Source organism: Crinia signifera, chromosome 5 (genome assembly GCF_055691185.1).
Source record: "Crinia signifera chromosome 5, ASM5569118v1, whole genome shotgun sequence".
Lineage (NCBI taxonomy): Eukaryota > Metazoa > Chordata > Amphibia > Anura > Myobatrachidae > Crinia > Crinia signifera.
The window spans coordinates 333766773-333785160 of record NC_139221.1 but is presented as its reverse complement, the minus strand read 5'-3'; the positions used below and the strand labels follow the sequence as shown (position 1 = coordinate 333785160).

General features: G+C 44.0%; 1 protein-coding gene across 1 annotated transcript in view; it reads left to right on the top strand.

Annotated features, from left to right (window-relative positions):
• MAPK15 (mitogen-activated protein kinase 15) overlaps positions 1-18388 on the top strand; it is a 124990-nt gene that overhangs the window by 70842 nt on the left and 35760 nt on the right. The window contains 1 exon segment of the mRNA XM_083145064.1: positions 12161-12266. Coding sequence (XP_083001190.1) covers positions 12161-12266 — 106 coding nt within the window.

Sequence of the window (18388 nt, the reverse complement as noted above, 5' to 3'; positions counted from 1 at the left end):
TGATGGTGGGGACATCTGCGACTTGGTCACTGGTCCTTTTTCCTCTCTGTACGAGTGGGTGTGATACAGTGTCCGTTAACTCTCTCTTCTTTCATTCTCTGCTTTCTGCTGGACTTGTTACTAAACTGATGTTCTGTCACGGAGGCGGGGTTATAGGGGAGAGGAGCAAGGCATGCTTGGAGGCCCCAAAACTTTGGAGATTGGTGCCTAATCCTCTGCATCCACCTATAACCCCAATGTCATCCCTGTGGTCCCATTTAACCTTGAGGAAAAGGAATTAACCGAAGGTAGGTTTACCATAACTCCTAATATTTCAGTAATTTAACTAAAAGGCGAAACTATTATATAGACTCAGTACATGCAAAGTGAAGTATTTTAAGCCTATAATTATGGCTTACAGTTTATGAAAAGCCCAATCCAAAATCTCAAAACAATTAGAATATTACATGAAATCAATTTAAAAAAAAAGAATTTAAATACAGAAATGTTGGCCCTAAAGTATAATCATGCCACAGGGCCGGCGCCACCACTAGGCAAGTTTAGGCATTTGCCTAGGGCGCCGGCCACTGGAGGGTGGTAGTGAGCCGCAGGAGGAAGAACAAAGCAGCAGCAGGAAGGTACGCTGCCTACCGCAGAGGCGAAGAGCTCGGAGGAACTTTGAACTTGAAGCTGCAGCGTCTCAGCTATTAGGTAAGTTAATTCGGATCCCCCCCCCCCGCCGGAGCCTGCCCGTGCTGCCGCTGACAGTCACAGACAGTCAGTCCCACTCCCTATCCCTGGCTGCCGCCCGCCGCCGCTCATCAGCTACAGCAGCCAGCGGTGAACTTCGGCGGTGGGCGGACAGTCAGCCTCAACGCACTGCCCCCTCCCCGTGCGCTGGACACAATGCTTGGCTACCTAAATCTCCGGCGGGTGGCGGAGTCGACATCCACCCCCCACCCGCCCGACCCCCCAGCTACTCAGTCAGTCTGTGCTGGCTGTTAATTCATAATAAATTAAATGTCTGTCTGTCTGTAGTAGGCAGCTGCTGGTGTGGGGGACTTGCTCTGTGCCAACTGCCCAGTACAATATAATTATGAACCCACCCTGCACATAGAAATGAATGGACAGCCAGTGATTGGCTGAGAGCTCTCTGATTGAGAGCTCTCAGCTATTCACTGACTGTCCATACATTTCTATGTGCGCCCGCTGCTACCCAGCTTCCCCTACGCCAGTGCCGTAACTCCCAATGGACGAGCCAGCGCGGCGGGATATGCGGGATATGTTACTGTTACATGGTATTTATTGATGCTATAATTTATGTTGTTAATCTAAAAATGTAGCTAATAAAAATGTTAAAAGTCAATTGTGTATGTGAGAAGTTGGGGGGCGGGGGGGGGCTGTACCCTGTAGGTTTGCCTAGGGCACCTAGATAGCTTGCACCGGCCCTGTCATGCCATCATATGTACTCAGTCCCCTGTAAAGTATAATCATGCCTATGTACTCAGTCCTCTGTACAGTATAATCATGCCTATGTACTCAGTCCCCTGTAAAGTATAATCATGCCTATGTACTCAGTCCCCTGTACAGTATAATCATGCCTATGTACTCAGTCCCCTGTACACTATAATCATGCCTATGTACTCAGTCCCCTGTAAAGTATAATCATGCCTATGTACTCAGTCCCCTGTAAAGTATAATCATGCCTATGTACTCAGTACCCTGTACAGTATAATCATGCCTATGTACTCAGTCCCCTGTAAAGTATAATCATGCCTATGTACTCAGTCCCCTGTAAAGTATAATCATGCCTATGTACTCAGTACCCTGTACAGTATAATCATGCCTATGTACTCAGTCCTCTGTACAGTATAATCATGCCTATGTACTCAGTCCCCTGTAAAGTATAATCATGCCTATGTACTCAGTCCCCTGTAAAGTATAATCATGCCTATGTACTCAGTACCCTGTACAGTATAATCATGCCTATGTACTCAGTCCCCTGTACAGTATAATCATGCCTATGTACTCAGTCCCCTGTACAGTATAATCATGCCTATGTACTCAGTCCCCTGTACAGTATAATCATGCCTATGTACTCAGTCCCCTGTAAAGTATAATCATGCCTATGTACTCAGTACCCTGTACAGTATAATCATGCCTATGTACTCAGTCCCCTGTACAGTATAATCATGCCTATGTACTCAGTCCTCTGTACAGTATAATCATGCCTATGTACTCAGTCCTCTGTACAATATAATCCTGCCTATGTACTCAGTCCTCTGTACAGTATAATCATGCCTATGTACTCAGTCCTCTGTACAGTATAATCCTGCCTATGTACTCAGTCCTCTGTACAGTATAATCATGCCTATGTACTCAGTCCTCTGTACAGTATAATCATGCCTATGTACTCAGTCCTCTGTACAATATAATCATGCCTATGTACTCAGTCCTCTGTAAAGTATAATCATGCCTATGTACTCAGTACTCTGTACAGTATAATCATGCCTATGTACTCAGTCCTCTGTACAGTATAATCATGCCTATGTACTCAGTCCCCTGTACAGTATAATCATGCCTATGTACTCAGTACCCTGTACAGTATAATCATGCCTATGTACTCAGTCCCCTGTACAGTATAATCATGCCTATGTACTCAGTCCCCTGTACAGTATAATCATGCCTATGTACTCAGTACCCTGTACAGTATAATCATGCCTATGTACTCAGTCCCCTGTACAGTATAATCATGCATATGTACTCAGTCCCCTGTACAGTATAATCATGCCTATGTACTCAGTCCCCTGTAAAGTATAATCATGCCTATGTACTCAGTCCCCTGTACAGTATAATCATGCCTATGTACTCAGTCCTCTGTACAGTACAATCATGCCTATGTACTCAGTCCCCTGTACAGTATAATCATGCCTATGTACTCAGTCCCCTGTAAAGTATAATCATGCCTATGTACTCAGTCCCCTGTACAGTATAATCATGCCTATGTACTCAGTCCCCTGTACAGTATAATCATGCCTATGTACTCAGTCCTCTGTACAGTACAATCATGCCTATGTACTCAGTCCCCTGTACAGTATAATCATGCCTATGTACTCAGTCCCCTGTAAAGTATAATCATGCCTATGTACTCAGTCCCCTGTACAGTATCATCATGCCTATGTACTCAGTCCCCTGTACAGTATAATCATGCCTATGTACTCAGTCCCCTGTAAAGTATAATCATGCCTATGTACTCAGTCCCCTGTACAGTATAATCATGCCTATGTGCTCAGTCCCCTGTACAGTATAATCATGCCTATGTACTCAGTACCCTGTACAGTATAATCATGCCTATGTACTCAGTCCCCTGTACAGTATAATCATGCCTATGTACTCAGTCCTCTGTACAGTATAATCATGCCTATGTACTCAGTCCCCTGTACAGTATAATCATGCCTATGTACTCAGTCCCCTGTACAGTATAATCATGCCTATGTACTCAGTCCCCTGTACAGTATAATCATGCCTATGTAGTCAGTCCCCTGTACGGTATAATCATGCCTATGTACTCAGTACTCTGTACAGTATAATCATACCTATGTACTCAGTACTCTGTACAGTATAATCATGCCTATGTACTCAGTCCTCTGTACAGTATAATCCTGCCTATGTACTCAGTCCCCTGTACAGTATAACCATGCCTATGTACTCAGTCCCCTGTACAGTATAACCATGCCTATGTACTCAGTCCCCTGTACAGTATAATCATGCCTATGTAGTCAGTCCCCTGTACGGTATAATCATGCCTATGTACTCTGTACAGTATAATCATGCCTATGTACTCAGTCCCCTGTACAGTATAATCATGCCTATGTACTCAGTCCCCTGTACAGTATAATCATGCCTATGTACTCAGTCCCCTGTACAGTATAATCATGCCTATGTACTCAGTCCCCTGTAAAGTATAATCATGCCTATGTACTCAGTCCCCTGTACGGTATAATCATGCCTATGTACTCAGTCCCCTGTACGGTATAATCATGCCTATGTACTCAGTCCTCTGTACGGTATAATCATGCCTATGTACTCAGTCCTCTGTACGGTATGATCATGCCTATGTACTCAGTCCCCTGTAAAGTATAATCATGCCTATGTACTCAGTCCCCTGTACAGTATAATCATGCCTATGTACTCAGTCCCCTGTACAGTATAATCATGCCTATGTACTCAGTCCCCTGTAAAGTATAACCATGCCTATGTACTCAGTCCCCTGTACAGTATAATCATGCCTATGTACTCAGTCCCCTGTACAGTATAATCATGCCTATGTACTCAGTCCTCTGTACGGTATAATCATGCCTATGTACTCAGTCCCCTGTACGGTATAACCATGCCTATGTACTCAGTCCCCTGTAAAGTATAATCATGCCTATGTACTCAGTCCCCTGTACAGTATAATCATGCCTATGTACTCAGTCCCCTGTATAGTATAACCATGCCTATGTACTCAGTCCCCTGTAAAGTATAACCATGCCTATGTACTCAGTCCCCTGTACAGTATAATCATGCCTATGTACTCAGTCCCCTGTACAGTATAACCATGCCTATGTACTCAGTCCCCTGTAAAGTATAATCATGCCTATGTACTCAGTCCCCTGTACAGTATAATCATGCCTATGTACTCAGTCCTCTGTACAGTATAATCATGCCTATGTACTCAGTCCCCTGTAAAGTATAATCATGCCTATGTACTCAGTCCCCTGTACAGTATAATCATGCCTATGTACTCAGTCCCCTGTACAGTATAATCATGCCTATGTACTCAGTCCCCTGTACAGTATAATCATGCCTATGTACTCAGTCCCCTGTAAAGTATAATCATGCCTATGTACTCAGTACTCTGTACAGTATAATCATGCCTATGTACTCAGTCCCCTGTACAGTATAATCATGCCTATGTACTCAGTCCTCTGTACAGTATAATCATGCCTATGTAGTCAGTCCCCTGTACAGTATAATCATGCCTATGTACTCAGTCCTCTGTACGGTATAATCATGCCTATGTACTCAGTCCTCTGTACGGTATAATCATGCCTATGTACTCAGTCCTCTGTACGGTATAATCATGCCTATGTACTCAGTACTCTGTACAGTATAATCATGCCTATGTACTCAGTCCCCTGTACAGTATAATCATGCCTATGTACTCAGTCCCCTGTACAGTATAATCATGCCTATGTACTCAGTCCCCTGTAAAGTATAATCATGCCTATGTACTCAGTACTCTGTACAGTATAATCATGCCTATGTACTCAGTCCCCTGTACAGTATAATCATGCCTATGTACTCAGTCCCCTGTACAGTATAATCATGCCTATGTACTCAGTCCCCTGTACAGTATAATCATGCCTATGTACTCAGTCCCCTGTACAGTATAATCATGCCTATGTACTCAGTCCCCTGTACAGTATAATCATGCCTATGTACTCAGTCCCCTGTACAGTATAATCATGCCTATGTACTCAGTCCCTTGTAAAGTATAATCATGCCTATGTACTCAGTCCTCTGTACGGTATAATCATGCCTATGTACTCAGTCCCCTGTAAAGTATAATCATGCCTATGTACTCAGTCCCCTGTACAGTATAATCATGCCTATGTACTTCGTACTGGGTTCTGGCCCTTCTGCATGAATTGCTGCCTCCATGCGGCGTGGCATGGATGCTATCAGCCTGTGGCACTGCTGAGGTGTTATGGAGGACCAGGATGCTTCAATAGTGGCCTTCAGCTCTTCTGCATGGTTCGGTCTCATGTCTTTCATCTTTCTATTGGCAATGCCCTGTAGATTCTCTATGGGGTTCAGGTTAGGAGAGTTTCACTGGCCAATTTAGCACAATAATCGCATGGTCATGGAACCAGGTTTTGGTACTTTTTGCAGTGTGGGCAGGTGCTAACTCCTGCTGGACAAAATGTCCTAGTAGAGGACTACATTGACTCTGGACTTAATAAAGCACAGTGGACCAACACCAGCAGATGACATGGCTCCACAAATCAACACAGACTGTGGAAACTTCACACTGCATTTCAATCATCTTGGATTGTGTGCCTCTCCATTCTTCCTCCAGACTCTGGGACCTTGGTTTTTCAAATGAGATTTAAAATCTGTTCTCATCAGAAAAGAGGATTCTGGACCACTGAGCAACAGACCAGTTATTTTCTTCTTTAGCCCAGGTAAGCCGCTTCTGGCATTGTGTCTTGTCCAGGAGCGGCTTGACAAGCGGAATACGACATGTCTGTGTGTGGTGGCTCTTGATGCACTCACTCCAGCCTCAGCCCACTTCTTGTGAAGCTCCCCCTCACCTTTGAATGGCCTTTTCCTGACAATCCTCTCCAGGCTGCGGACATCCCTGCTGCTTGTGCTCCTTTATCTTCCACACTTTTCCCTTCCACTCCTTGTGTGAGGCTTTTCAGGACCCTCTGCAGGTGTTTTGGAGTAATTAGCTGATTAGAGTGACACTTTGTGCCTACAATATTCTCATTTTTTGAGATTTGGGTTTTTCATAAACTGTAATCATCAATATTATTACAAATAAAGGCTTGACATATCTCACTTTGCTGTAATGAGTCTATATAATATATTAGTTCCACATTTTAAGTTGAATTACTGAAATAAATTAACTTTTGCACGATCGTCTCATATTTCGAGTCTCACCTTTTTATTATGGAAGCCAAAAGTTCGCCTGAGATGGAAGCAGGAAGACCATACTTGATAGAATACAATAGGAATTTATAGAGGTTGACCTCTAACTGCGCACTGCTGCCTCTATGCTGTATTACCCTACAACCCAAAGAAACATAAGCATAACATAAACATTTAGGTAATTCCAATATATGTGAGGCGCAAGACTGAATGGAAGAAGTCACTCTGATCCTTCAGTGTTGTAATGTCCCTGTGTTTCCTTTCCTCTGACCTCCAAGGTGTGTTCATACAGATATTTAGAGAGATTTAAAAGTAGGGATTAACTGGTGTTCCACAGACAATTATTGAGTGTCTAATCGACAATGAAGTAACAGATGAGAGAGGTCTACCTCCCTCTTTCTTGGTGAATGAGGTATGCTTATCACTTCCTGCACTTCTGGGTGATTGCTCGAAGGAAAGAACAAGTTTACACATTGTATTATTTCCACATGTCCACATCCACATAGATCATCACTGTATTCATGAAGACACAGGTCCATATCTACAAAGACCATAAATAAAGAAGTCTACAGACAAAGAAAATGCTACGGGTCTATATGATACAATACTTACCGTGAGTTGGGTACGCTCATCTGTCACTTCATTGTCGATTAGACACTCAATATTGTCTGTGGAACACCAGTTAATCCCTACTTTTTAAATCTCTTTACATATCTGTATGAACACACCTTGGAGTCAGAGGAAAGGAAACACAGGGACATTACAACACTGAAGGATCAGAGTAACCGGTGACTTTTTCCATTCAGTCTTGCACCTCATATATTGGAATTCCCACAATTATTTTATGTTGTACTTGGTAGAAGTTACCACAGCAGATATTGGATGATGAAGGTAGTGGCAGTTTCTTGGGGCTTGTCCGAACCGCTCAGTCAGTAGATGGGTGAGGTAAGTGTCTGCAGCAAAGCCCTTACGTGTTTCACTACATCAGAAGCTCTATCACCTTCATCATCCACTATCTGATGTGGTAACTTCTACCAAGTACAGTCTTCCTGACTCCATCTAATGCGAACTCTTGGCTTCCGTAATATACACCAAAGCTCCAATTTGACTTTTGGGACCTCCAAGCCGCCAGCCTCAAACGGGAGACACTTGAACAAAACCAATTTGATTCATCCAAACCGTGGTAAATATATCAGTCTATTGACGTGACAGCATATCATTAGTGCGGATCACTTAGGGGCAACTCTAGGAGCGGACCCTGTGTAGACGCACCATCCGGGTGACAGTGTCTTTTATGAATTGTTATGAAATGCACATTAGTTGAATTGTTTTAATAATTATATTGGTTTTATTATGAAACAGTAATACATTTTAAAGGTTATCCAATCTTTAAATACAATGTCAGCACTGCTTTTTTCTTGTGGTTTTTGATTATACAAGAGTGACCGTCCTGTTTTGTACTAGCAGTTGTTGGTGCCCATACACAGTACAATTACTGTATGCAATTTAGACCGCATCGCATACGTAGATGCAATCTAGGGTACTTGTGTAGTTTCACGGCACAGATATATCGGATGCGATATCGGCCGATATATCGGATGTGATATTGGCTGATATATCGGATGTGATATCGGCCAATATATCGATGGGATCCGAAGCGATTTTTGACCTGTTCATAACCCCACTATCCACTACGCATGGAATTGAATGTATATAGTGTGGCAAGCGCAGCGAGCCACCAAGCCCGAAGTGTGGTGAGCGGACACGGATTACTGCACTCGCCACACTATATAAAATCAGTATGAACCGGTCAAAAATCGCTTCGGATCGCATCGATATATCGGCCGATATTGCATCCGATATATCGGCAGATATACCGTGTATGGGCACCTTTACAAGTGCACTCCAAACTGTCTCTCCACTTGTTAGAGGATTGACCGTTTCCCCTGGGTTGGCAAGCACAGACTTTGTTCCGATTTTCCCTTGACGTGCCATTTTTTATTGCATGTGATTTATCGCTTGTGTAAGGACTACTGGGGAGCTTCCGTAGGAATCCATAGGGAATCAAATACAATACATTGAAGGAGCTAAAAAGCATCCACCAAGATCCTATTCCATGTTATCCTATGTGCGGCACATATGACCTCCGACTTGTATCTGATGTGCAGGGGAACGCTCATCGGATCCAATCACATGTCAGACACCTGCGATGTTGCCACTTTTCATCTGATTTCTTGGGCTAATCTATCACAATCTGATGGAAACAGGCCAAATTGCAGAAGTGTATGGAGGTGGGGGGACAAGGAATGTGTCGCTTGTGCAGTGTACTCGGCCTGACGTTACCCTTCTTCAGCCAAACCAAAGAAGAAAATATATTTATTTTTAATGTTTGAAAACACAATATTTTTTTTTTTTTTTTTTTTTACAAACATCAGAATATGGGAACACCGGTACCATCGAGTCTTTCACTGGGGGAGGGTGCAGGAGGGACCAGGAAGTCCCCCCTGAGAGATGCAGCTACAGGACAGAGGGTCCTGCCATTCTGACCAATCAGTGGTGAGCATGGGAGACACTGGGGGAGAGTCCGTCTGGGAGATGCAACCACAGGGCGGAGGGTCCTGCCATGCTGAGCAACCAGCACTGCAGACACTGGGGGAGGGTGCAGGGGAGACCAGGAGGTCCATCTGAGAGATGCAACCACAGGGCGGAGGGTCCTGCCATTCTAACCAATCAGTAATGAGCACGGCAGACACCGGGGGAGGGTGCAGGGTGAACCAGGAGGTCAGTCTGAGCAATGCAGCCACAGGGCGGAGGGTCCTGCCATGCTGAGCGATTTTGCAGTGTTGAGCATGGCAGACAGTGGGGGAAGGTGCAGGGAGGTACAGGTTCTTCATAAGGGGGAATGCACCCATTCATACCCATTCCATCTTAATTATGGCCTGGAGTCCCTAGTTGGCACTTATTTACTAACTGTCAAATTCGGACAAGTTCCTGTTTTTACGAATGGCAAGCTCAGAAGAATTCGGCATTATGAATGTGTGGACCATACATCGATAGAACTCTGACACAAATGGCCATGGTCATTCATACTGCTGAATTAACGCAAATTCAGCTAAAAATCCTAATGAATGTGACACATTCTCCATCCATATTTGCTGAAGCATCGCTCGGATCCGTCAGATCTGTCACATCAGTCAGATCCGTGCGATGCGTCTCTCTGTAATAATTAGAATAAATTTATTTTTTTATTTTTTTAAACGGCGTGGGGTCCACCCACCCGATAATAACCAGCCCTGGGCTCATTGAGCCTGGTCCTGGTTGCAGAAATACAGGGGTGAAAAAGTCCCCCTGTACTACTATAACCAGCACCAAGCATATGGGCCAATTCTGGTTCCCAAAATACGGAGGGACAAAATTAGTAGGGGTTCCTCGTATTCTGTAAATCAGCACCGGGCCCAAACAGCCAAAGCCGGGGGAGACTTTTTATACATGGGCCCACAGCCAAAGCATTAACCCGTGGCTGGTCAGCCTAGGCCACGACCATGGAGGAGTGGGCCCCCCCCCCCCCCATAAAGGCCCCCCACCATGGCACCCCAAGCCAGATGTCACCAGTGCCCCTGATAGCCATAAAGTGTAAAAAATAATAAATAACTATTCGGTTGTGTTGTGGCGCTACAAGTCCCAGCAAGTCTCCACTGCATGCAGGGACTTGCAACACCTCAAGTCCCAACATGTGGGGCATTAAAGTGCCCACTGGGTCTTGTAGTTCTACAACATAACCAATAGCCAAATAAATCCCACAAGCATCCTGAAAAATAAAACTTTCATCCATCCATACTCCCCTATAGGGTCCATCATAGGCCAGTCCACTTCTCCAGTAGAATCCGTAAGGATATCTGTGAAAGGAAATTATACGTCAATCTGAGCAGCTCCGGCCGTGACTGAGGTTCACTTTGGACTCACGAGTCCCCTCTATGAGGTACGCCGCCACCAGCAAAGCCTGATTTCAGCGCCTTGCTCGCACCTGACCACACAATGCAATATAAAAATGGTAACGTTGTAGCGTTCTCTTCTTTGGCTTACAGGTCCAAAGAACACAAAATCAGAAACTGGAAATATGTATTATTTATTCCTAGAAATACTACAGAGCTTTAGTGATAAAAATGATTAAAAGATATTACAATGATTTTTAAAGTACACAGAAGAGAAGTACATCTCAAACAAAATAAAAGGGAAAAATGACAGAACTTTATCTTACACCCAAGTACTGGTTCTGTAGGGAGGGGGGGGGGGATCTCCACATGAAATCTCCTGTTGCTTCCAGCTAGTTTGCTGTTCCCCCAAGAAGTTGACAAGAGAGTGGTTTTATCTGTAGGCTTCCTCATCCCTCCCACCCTTGGGATTTTGACCCTTTTCCTGCTGTACGTAGTGAATGTCCCTAGATAATGGATCTTCTACAGTACATGCAGAATTTGTCTGCTGTTTTCAAAGTGATTGATACCCATTCCTCATGTGATAAGAGACCTTTAGTGGAGGGGGGAGAAAATCTCTGACCTCTCTTCTGGACCATGGTTTATGAGGGGTCTCGGATCTTATCTGACAATTTAACTTCAGATGATTTCTACAGATGGTCACTCTGAGGGAATACAGACCCAACCTCCCTGGGTCACCAATAGTTCACCAGTACAGAAGAAATACATTGATTTCACACATAATAATTACAGAAGACATGATTTCACGAACAGACTACATGAAATGCCTTCTTCTGACACCTAATAATTGGAGGCATGATTTATTCGATCCATCACCTGATCGGATCCTGACACTCACCATGTCCTCTGGCGGGGTACCCCATTTTTGTCCCCCTGAATTTCTAAAACCAGGACTGGTTCAATGAGCATGGGCTGATTATAGCCATAGGGGGGATCTGACTGATCCGTGTGATGCTGCCGCTTCGTACGTATTTGGCGGCCATATATACAAATAAATACGAATTGGTACCAACGGCTACGATATCGGAGAATACCACATCTTTGTAAATTTGTCATATTCTCCGTTTGTATTTTCAGGACATATATGGCCTATCCTGTTTGAATGGTTATTGTCCATATACGTCCGGCTTAGTACATTTACTCCAAAGTGTCAGGTCCAGGAACTTCCAGGAATTTATTCCGAACTCGAGTTGGAGGTGAAAACCATGTTCATATCATTGGTAACAAAGTATGTTCAAAAGTCATTGAAACTATTCAGTGGTCAGTGCCATGTCTCTCTGGGCCATGTATAATGTGTATCCTGTAGATTATAGGTACCCCTCCCCCCATGTATTCCCCATACTCACCCCGTCCAGCATTGCTCTGGGTCTGATCTCTCTGGACCTGTAGATTATAGGCTCTGTAAAAACTACATGATGATTATATCACTGTGGCATATGCTGGCTGTACATAAATAATAATTATTGTGGTGACTGATTATTGCCGCGCAGGTTCCATGCTCCAGCACGTGAGCCAGCCCTGGATTATGATGTCATTCTACCTCTGGATGACGACATCCAATTGTCTGTGGCTGAATATCGAAATAAGTTGTATGAGGTGAGTGATTTGGAAAATGATCGATGTATCTCCCTGATAGGGTTCCATGGCCCTGATTCAGCTGCGATCCGCGGAGGTAGCTCCCGATGGTGGGAAAACTGCGCACATGCAGGTCCTGCCATCCCATATAAATGACAGGCAGGGGCATTCACAGAGGAGGATGGGGAAGGGGCGGCTGGCGTTTACAGAAACTGTGCATGTCGCCTGATATCTGGGAGTGGACAGGCAAAGGACTGCACCACGAAGCACAGTCTGTAAGGTCAGGCTGCAGTCGCAAAGGGACACTGCGATTCCAAATGCAGTCCTGAGGTGTGGTATGTAGGCAGGGGGAGGAGGTAATATGCCGGAGGTGGAAGGAGTTAATGTGCAGACGGGGGGTGTATGTGCAGGTGGAGGGGAGAGGAGGTGGTGTGCAGGTGGAGGGGAGAGGAGGTGGTGTGCGGGCTGGGGGTGATATACAGGCAGGTGGAGGTGTTGTGCAGGCAGATGGGGGGGTGATATGCAGGCAGGGCGGGTATGCAGGCAGCGCAGAGCTATGTTGGCAGGGGAGGTGGTGTGCAGGCAGAAGGAGGTAGTGTGCAAGGTAAGGGAGTTATATGCAGGGGGAGGAGGTGTGCAGGCGGAGGGGGACAGGTGGTGTGCAGATGGGGAGATTATATGCAGGCAGGTGGGAGCTATGTGTCAGGGGTGTGTGTGAATTGCAGGCAGGGGTGGGGTGCAGGTCAGGGGGAGGTTATATGCAGGCCGGTGGGAAAGTGGTGTGCAGGCCAGGGTGGTGTGCAGGCAGGGGGGAGTTATGCAGGCAGGGAGGTGGTGTTCAGGCAGGGGTGGGGTGCAGGTCGGGGGGAGGACGGTTATATGTTGGCAGGGGGAGGTGGTGTGCAGGCAGGGCAGTATGCAAGTAGAGGGCGGTGGTGTACAGGCAGGGGGAGCCTATTTGCCGACAGGGGGAGGGTATATGTTGGCAGGATGAATATAAAGGCAGTGCGGGTATGCCGGCAGGGTGGATATGAAGGCAGGGGAAGCTATGCAGGCAGGGGGGTTTGCAGGTGTGGGGGGAGCGATGTGCAGGCAGGGCAGTATGCAAGTAGAGGATGGTGGTGTGCAGACAGGGGTAGGTTATTTGCAGTCAAGGAGAGGTTATATGCAGGCAGGGTGGATATAAAGGCAGAGGGTGCTAAGCAGGCCGGGGCGGGTATGCAGGCAGGGGAGAGCTATGTTGGTGGGGGGGGGGGGGTGCAGGCAGGGCAGGTATGCAGGCAGAAGGAGGTAGTGTGCAGGTTAAGGGGGTTATATGCAGGCAGAGGGGGGAGGAGGTGATGTGCAGGCCAGGGTATTGTGCAGACAGGTGGGTGCTATGTGGCAGGGGGGCAGGTGGTGTGCAGGCAGGGGAGATTATATGTAGGCAGGCGGGGAAGTGGTGTGCAGGTCGGGGGGAGGTTATATGTTGGCAGGAGGAGGTGGTGTGCAGGCAGGGCAGTATTCAAGTAGAGGACGGTGGTGTGCAGGCAGGGGGAGGTTATATGCAGGCAGGGTGGATATGAAGGCAGGGGATGCTATGCAGGCAGGGGGAGGTTATATGCAGGCAGGGTGGATATGAAGGCAGGGGATGCTATGCAGGCAGGGCGGGTATGCAGGCAGGGGGGAGGTTACCAGTATATGCAGGCAGGGAGGTTTGCAGGTGTGGGAGGGAGCGATGTGCAGGCAGGGAGAACATCTAGGGAATAGTGACCACAATATGGTCTCGCTGGAAATCAACTTCAGTAAATTACATCATAAAGGATCGGCAAAAATACTAAACTTCAGAAAAGCTAACTTCGAATTATTCAGAGAAGCCCTAAAAAGAATTGTGTGGGAAAAATGCTGAGGAAATGTGGGATACTCTAAAAAATGTACTTGAATCATTAACTATTAAATACATTCCTAAAGTAAATAAGGATAAATTAAACAAACATGGTGTAATGGTTAGCATTACTGCCTCACAGCGTTGAGGTCATGGGTTCAATACCCACCATGGCCCTAACTGTGCGGAGTTTGTATATTCTCCCCGTGTTTGCGTGAGTTTACTCCGGGTACTCCGGTTTCCTCCCACAATCCAAAAATTTACTGGTAGGTCAATTGGCTTCCAACAAAAATTAACCATAGAATGTCTGTGTGCGCGTGTACATGTGGTAGGGAATATAGATTGTAAGCTCCACTGGGGCAGGGACTGATGTGAATGTTCAACTATACTCTGTAAAGCTCTGCGTAATATGTATGCGCTATATAAGAAACTGTAAATAAATAAAAAATAAATAAAAAAAGCCACCATGGTTGTACAAAAAAGTTAGGTCAACAATAAAACAAGAGCATTTAAATTCTATAAAAATAACTTAAATGAGGAGGCGTTCACCAAATACAAAGAATCAAACAAAATTTGCAAAGGGACAATCAAAGTAGCTAAAAGGGATTATGAAGAGTGCATAGCCACTGAAAGCAAAACTAACCCCAAGAAGTTCTTCAAATACATAAATAGTAAACGTATAATTAAGGACAACATAGGCCCACTAACCGATATCAATGGAAAAAGTTTTACGGAGGACAAGGGAAAAGCAGAACTGTTAAATGAGTTCTTCTCATCAGTGTTTACTAAGGAAGAGCAGACTGTGGAATGCACACACCACAAATGGGATGAACAAGCCAGACCTCAATATTGAATTCTCTACCGAGGAAATAATATTGAGGCTCAGCAAAATCAAAACAAAAAAATCACGTGGCCAGATGAGATTCATCCTAGGGTACTAATGGAATTAAGGGAGGAATTAGCTTCCCCTCTACATTATATCTTTGATAATTCACTATCATCAGGAAAGGTACCAAAAGACTGGAGAATAGCAGAGGTAGTGCCATTATTCAAAAAAGGAAAAAAGGAGGATCCCGCTAATTACAGACCTGTGAGTTTAACATCAGTAGTGGGTAAACTATTTGAAGGATTTTTAAGAGATGGTATCCAGGAATATTTAGACCTTCATAGTTTACTCAGTAATAACCAGCATGGGTTCGTGAAAAATCATTCATGCCAAACTAATCTACTAGGTTTCTATAAAGGGGTTTGTTACCGGTGGGTTTAAATTTACGGAGACCCAGATGGGTGGATTCCCAGAAAAGTACTTCAACAAATCATTAAAATATGAATTTATTAAAAAGTATACTTATCAGCGGTTATTATCAGCAGCATTTCCAATACAGCATACACATCAGCAAACTCAGGAGCCCCGCCCTCTGCGACAAGAGGCTGAGTTGATTTCAATTCTTCCTGGCACTTCTGCAGTCAGTGTTTCATCCAAGAATGAGGCTGCTCTAACACTGACAAAGTCCTGGCCATATAGTCCACAGAACTCCTGAGCATGCTGTTTCATAGGTGCAAAAGTCCAGACTGCAACATTATAATACATATACCTCAACCATGAATGTATTGTCCCAGGATTAAGACAAGGTTGAAAAACACTTGACTAGTAGTGACCTTTGGCTATTGGGAAAAACATATATTAGAAACTAAAATAGTCTAAATCAGCCTAAGGGAATATATATATATATATATATATATATATATATATATATATATATATATATATATATATAAAAATGGGGTACCCCTTCAATGCGCTAATACCTATATGATGAGGCAGCAACTCTATTTGTCCTCCCTGTTAGTGGAGGAAAGGAAGAGAAATAGAAAAAGCAGAAAGAGAGTGCGCCACTGATATGAGTTTACACCACCACAATCACTGCAATATTACAGAGTCATGTTATAAAACGGTAGTTTTAATACAAAATCACATAAAAACAATTGATAAAAGACTTTGTCTTGCAGTTCATTGATTTCGTATGACAGAAGTATCTTGTATTGTTTTTCACAAAAGACAGAAAACACCCAACGCGTTTCGTCAACAAGTGACTTCCTCAGGGGTAATAGTTCTAGGTGGTGAGAGCAGAAATGGAGGAGATCATATTAGCTACTACATTGGTGGCCGTCAGTGGATCAAAGGAAACAATTTCTAATGTACAAACCACTATGTAGATCAAATACTGGATGCGCAATTAGCGTATACTAGTGTCTTTTTCAAAAGCAACGAGTAGAGGGATCTCCGTTGGATCCTATTAGGATGTGCATAATAGGCAGCATCTGCAAAAATGGTATACACCAATATCAAGAGGAGGGTATAATGTGGCAAGGAGGAGGAGGGCAAACGTACATATATATATATATATATATAACGGTACATACCACTATGTGGATCAGAACACTGGATGCACAGTTTGCATATAATAGTGTCTTATCAAAATCAACAAGTGGGAGGATCTCCGTTGGATCCTGTTTGGATGTGCTATATAGGCAGCATCTGAAAATGTGGTATACACTAACATCAGGAGGAGGGTATAATATTCCGGGGAGAAGGACGTGCATGTGTATGGCAATATAATATGAACAGATCTTACATACCCAATTTGATTAAAAATTTCTAAAAGTCAGATTCTCCGGCAGAAACAGACAGAAAGCGATATTCTCCCAAACACCTACAAATATGGGGGGTGTAGGGGAGTATCAGTATCGTAACATAATGTGTACAATCAAGGTTTAGGAAAATAATACATTATAAAGTTTGTGATATCAGGCAGAAAGCATAAGTGCACACAGACTGATTATCATTACACCCTCAATTAAGTGTATCACTGGGTGGCATGTGCATACACAGTGGTTAGCGTGGATATTGTGTCATTCTTAGGCCAGAAATAACATATCTCATCTAATTCTAAAAAATAAGTCACCCTTTAAGTATTTCTTTACACATCTTTTCTATTATTCCATCTTTTTTGCCTAACGGCACACTAAGACTGTTTATGTATAATTGTATAAAACTGTTTATGTATAATTGTATATGAAATTCTGTTTATTGGGTCACTAATGTTTAGGTAACACCTGTTTCAAGTAAGACTTGTCCCAATCTGTAAATCTATGGATATTTTGTTCCGCTTGTTGTGGACATATTGTTATATATGACACTGTGCACTATTGCTAATAAGATTTGGTTTAAGAGGTACAGACGTTTGTAAATGGAGAGAGTCTAAAGGAGACTCGAGCACCCACTATAGTTAGGGGGCACTTCCCAATTTTGTTGTTAAAATAATCTATTTAGGAGGGAAGGTCCTCTTTTGGAGTAAGTTGGTACACTTTCAAATTAATATTTCACACCACGACTCTAAAGGGTCAGGATTATATATATAATTTATTATAAAAAAAAAAAAAAAATAAAGTATTCACCCACAGGTATAATACATTAGGTTATTTTAGGGTTATATAACCGACACCCTAAATTTAAAATATTAATTCACTTAAGTGCGGGTTTAAATACACATCCCCCGACAGACACTATGTCAATACACATTTCCCACTTCCTGGTCCAGCACTGGTACGCTAAAAGCGTTCCAGCTACACCACTTTGTCAATAAACTGCCCAATAAAGGGTAATAATATATTAGTCTTACACTGACACTAACATTTAGTATAGGACCTTTTCTGTATTCCTTGATTTGTAATAAACATAATGTTTTAAACTAATCAATGCAAAGATCTAATGGAACGCAGAGTGCGCACCATAACACCGGAAACCACATCTCTTTAAGGTGGAACGCAATTTGCGTATATATCATTCCCAGCACTGATTATCTGTGCGCCCCACCACACCGGAAGTCACGTCATTAAGGTGGAACGCAGTTTGCGTTCCAACCTCATATTTTCCATTCCTGACATGGACTATTTATGCCCATTACAAGGTGCCACTAAGCGGAACTCGGAGTGCGCTCCGTCACCGCTTGGAAGCCGTGTCTTCTAGAGGTGGAACGCAAACTGCGTTCCAACCTCATTCTTCAGACCCTATTCGCCGACTTCCGGAACCGGAAATGACGGTGGAAGCCGCATCTTCAAGAGGTGGAACGCAAACTGCGTTCCAACTTCATTTATTTATTCCAGACCCCCATTCACCGACTTCCGGAACCGGAAGTGACGGTGATGAACCGCAGTGTGGAACGCACTCGGTTCTGCATGTCTTTAAACTAGATTTGCCACTCCACTGGCCCTTAGC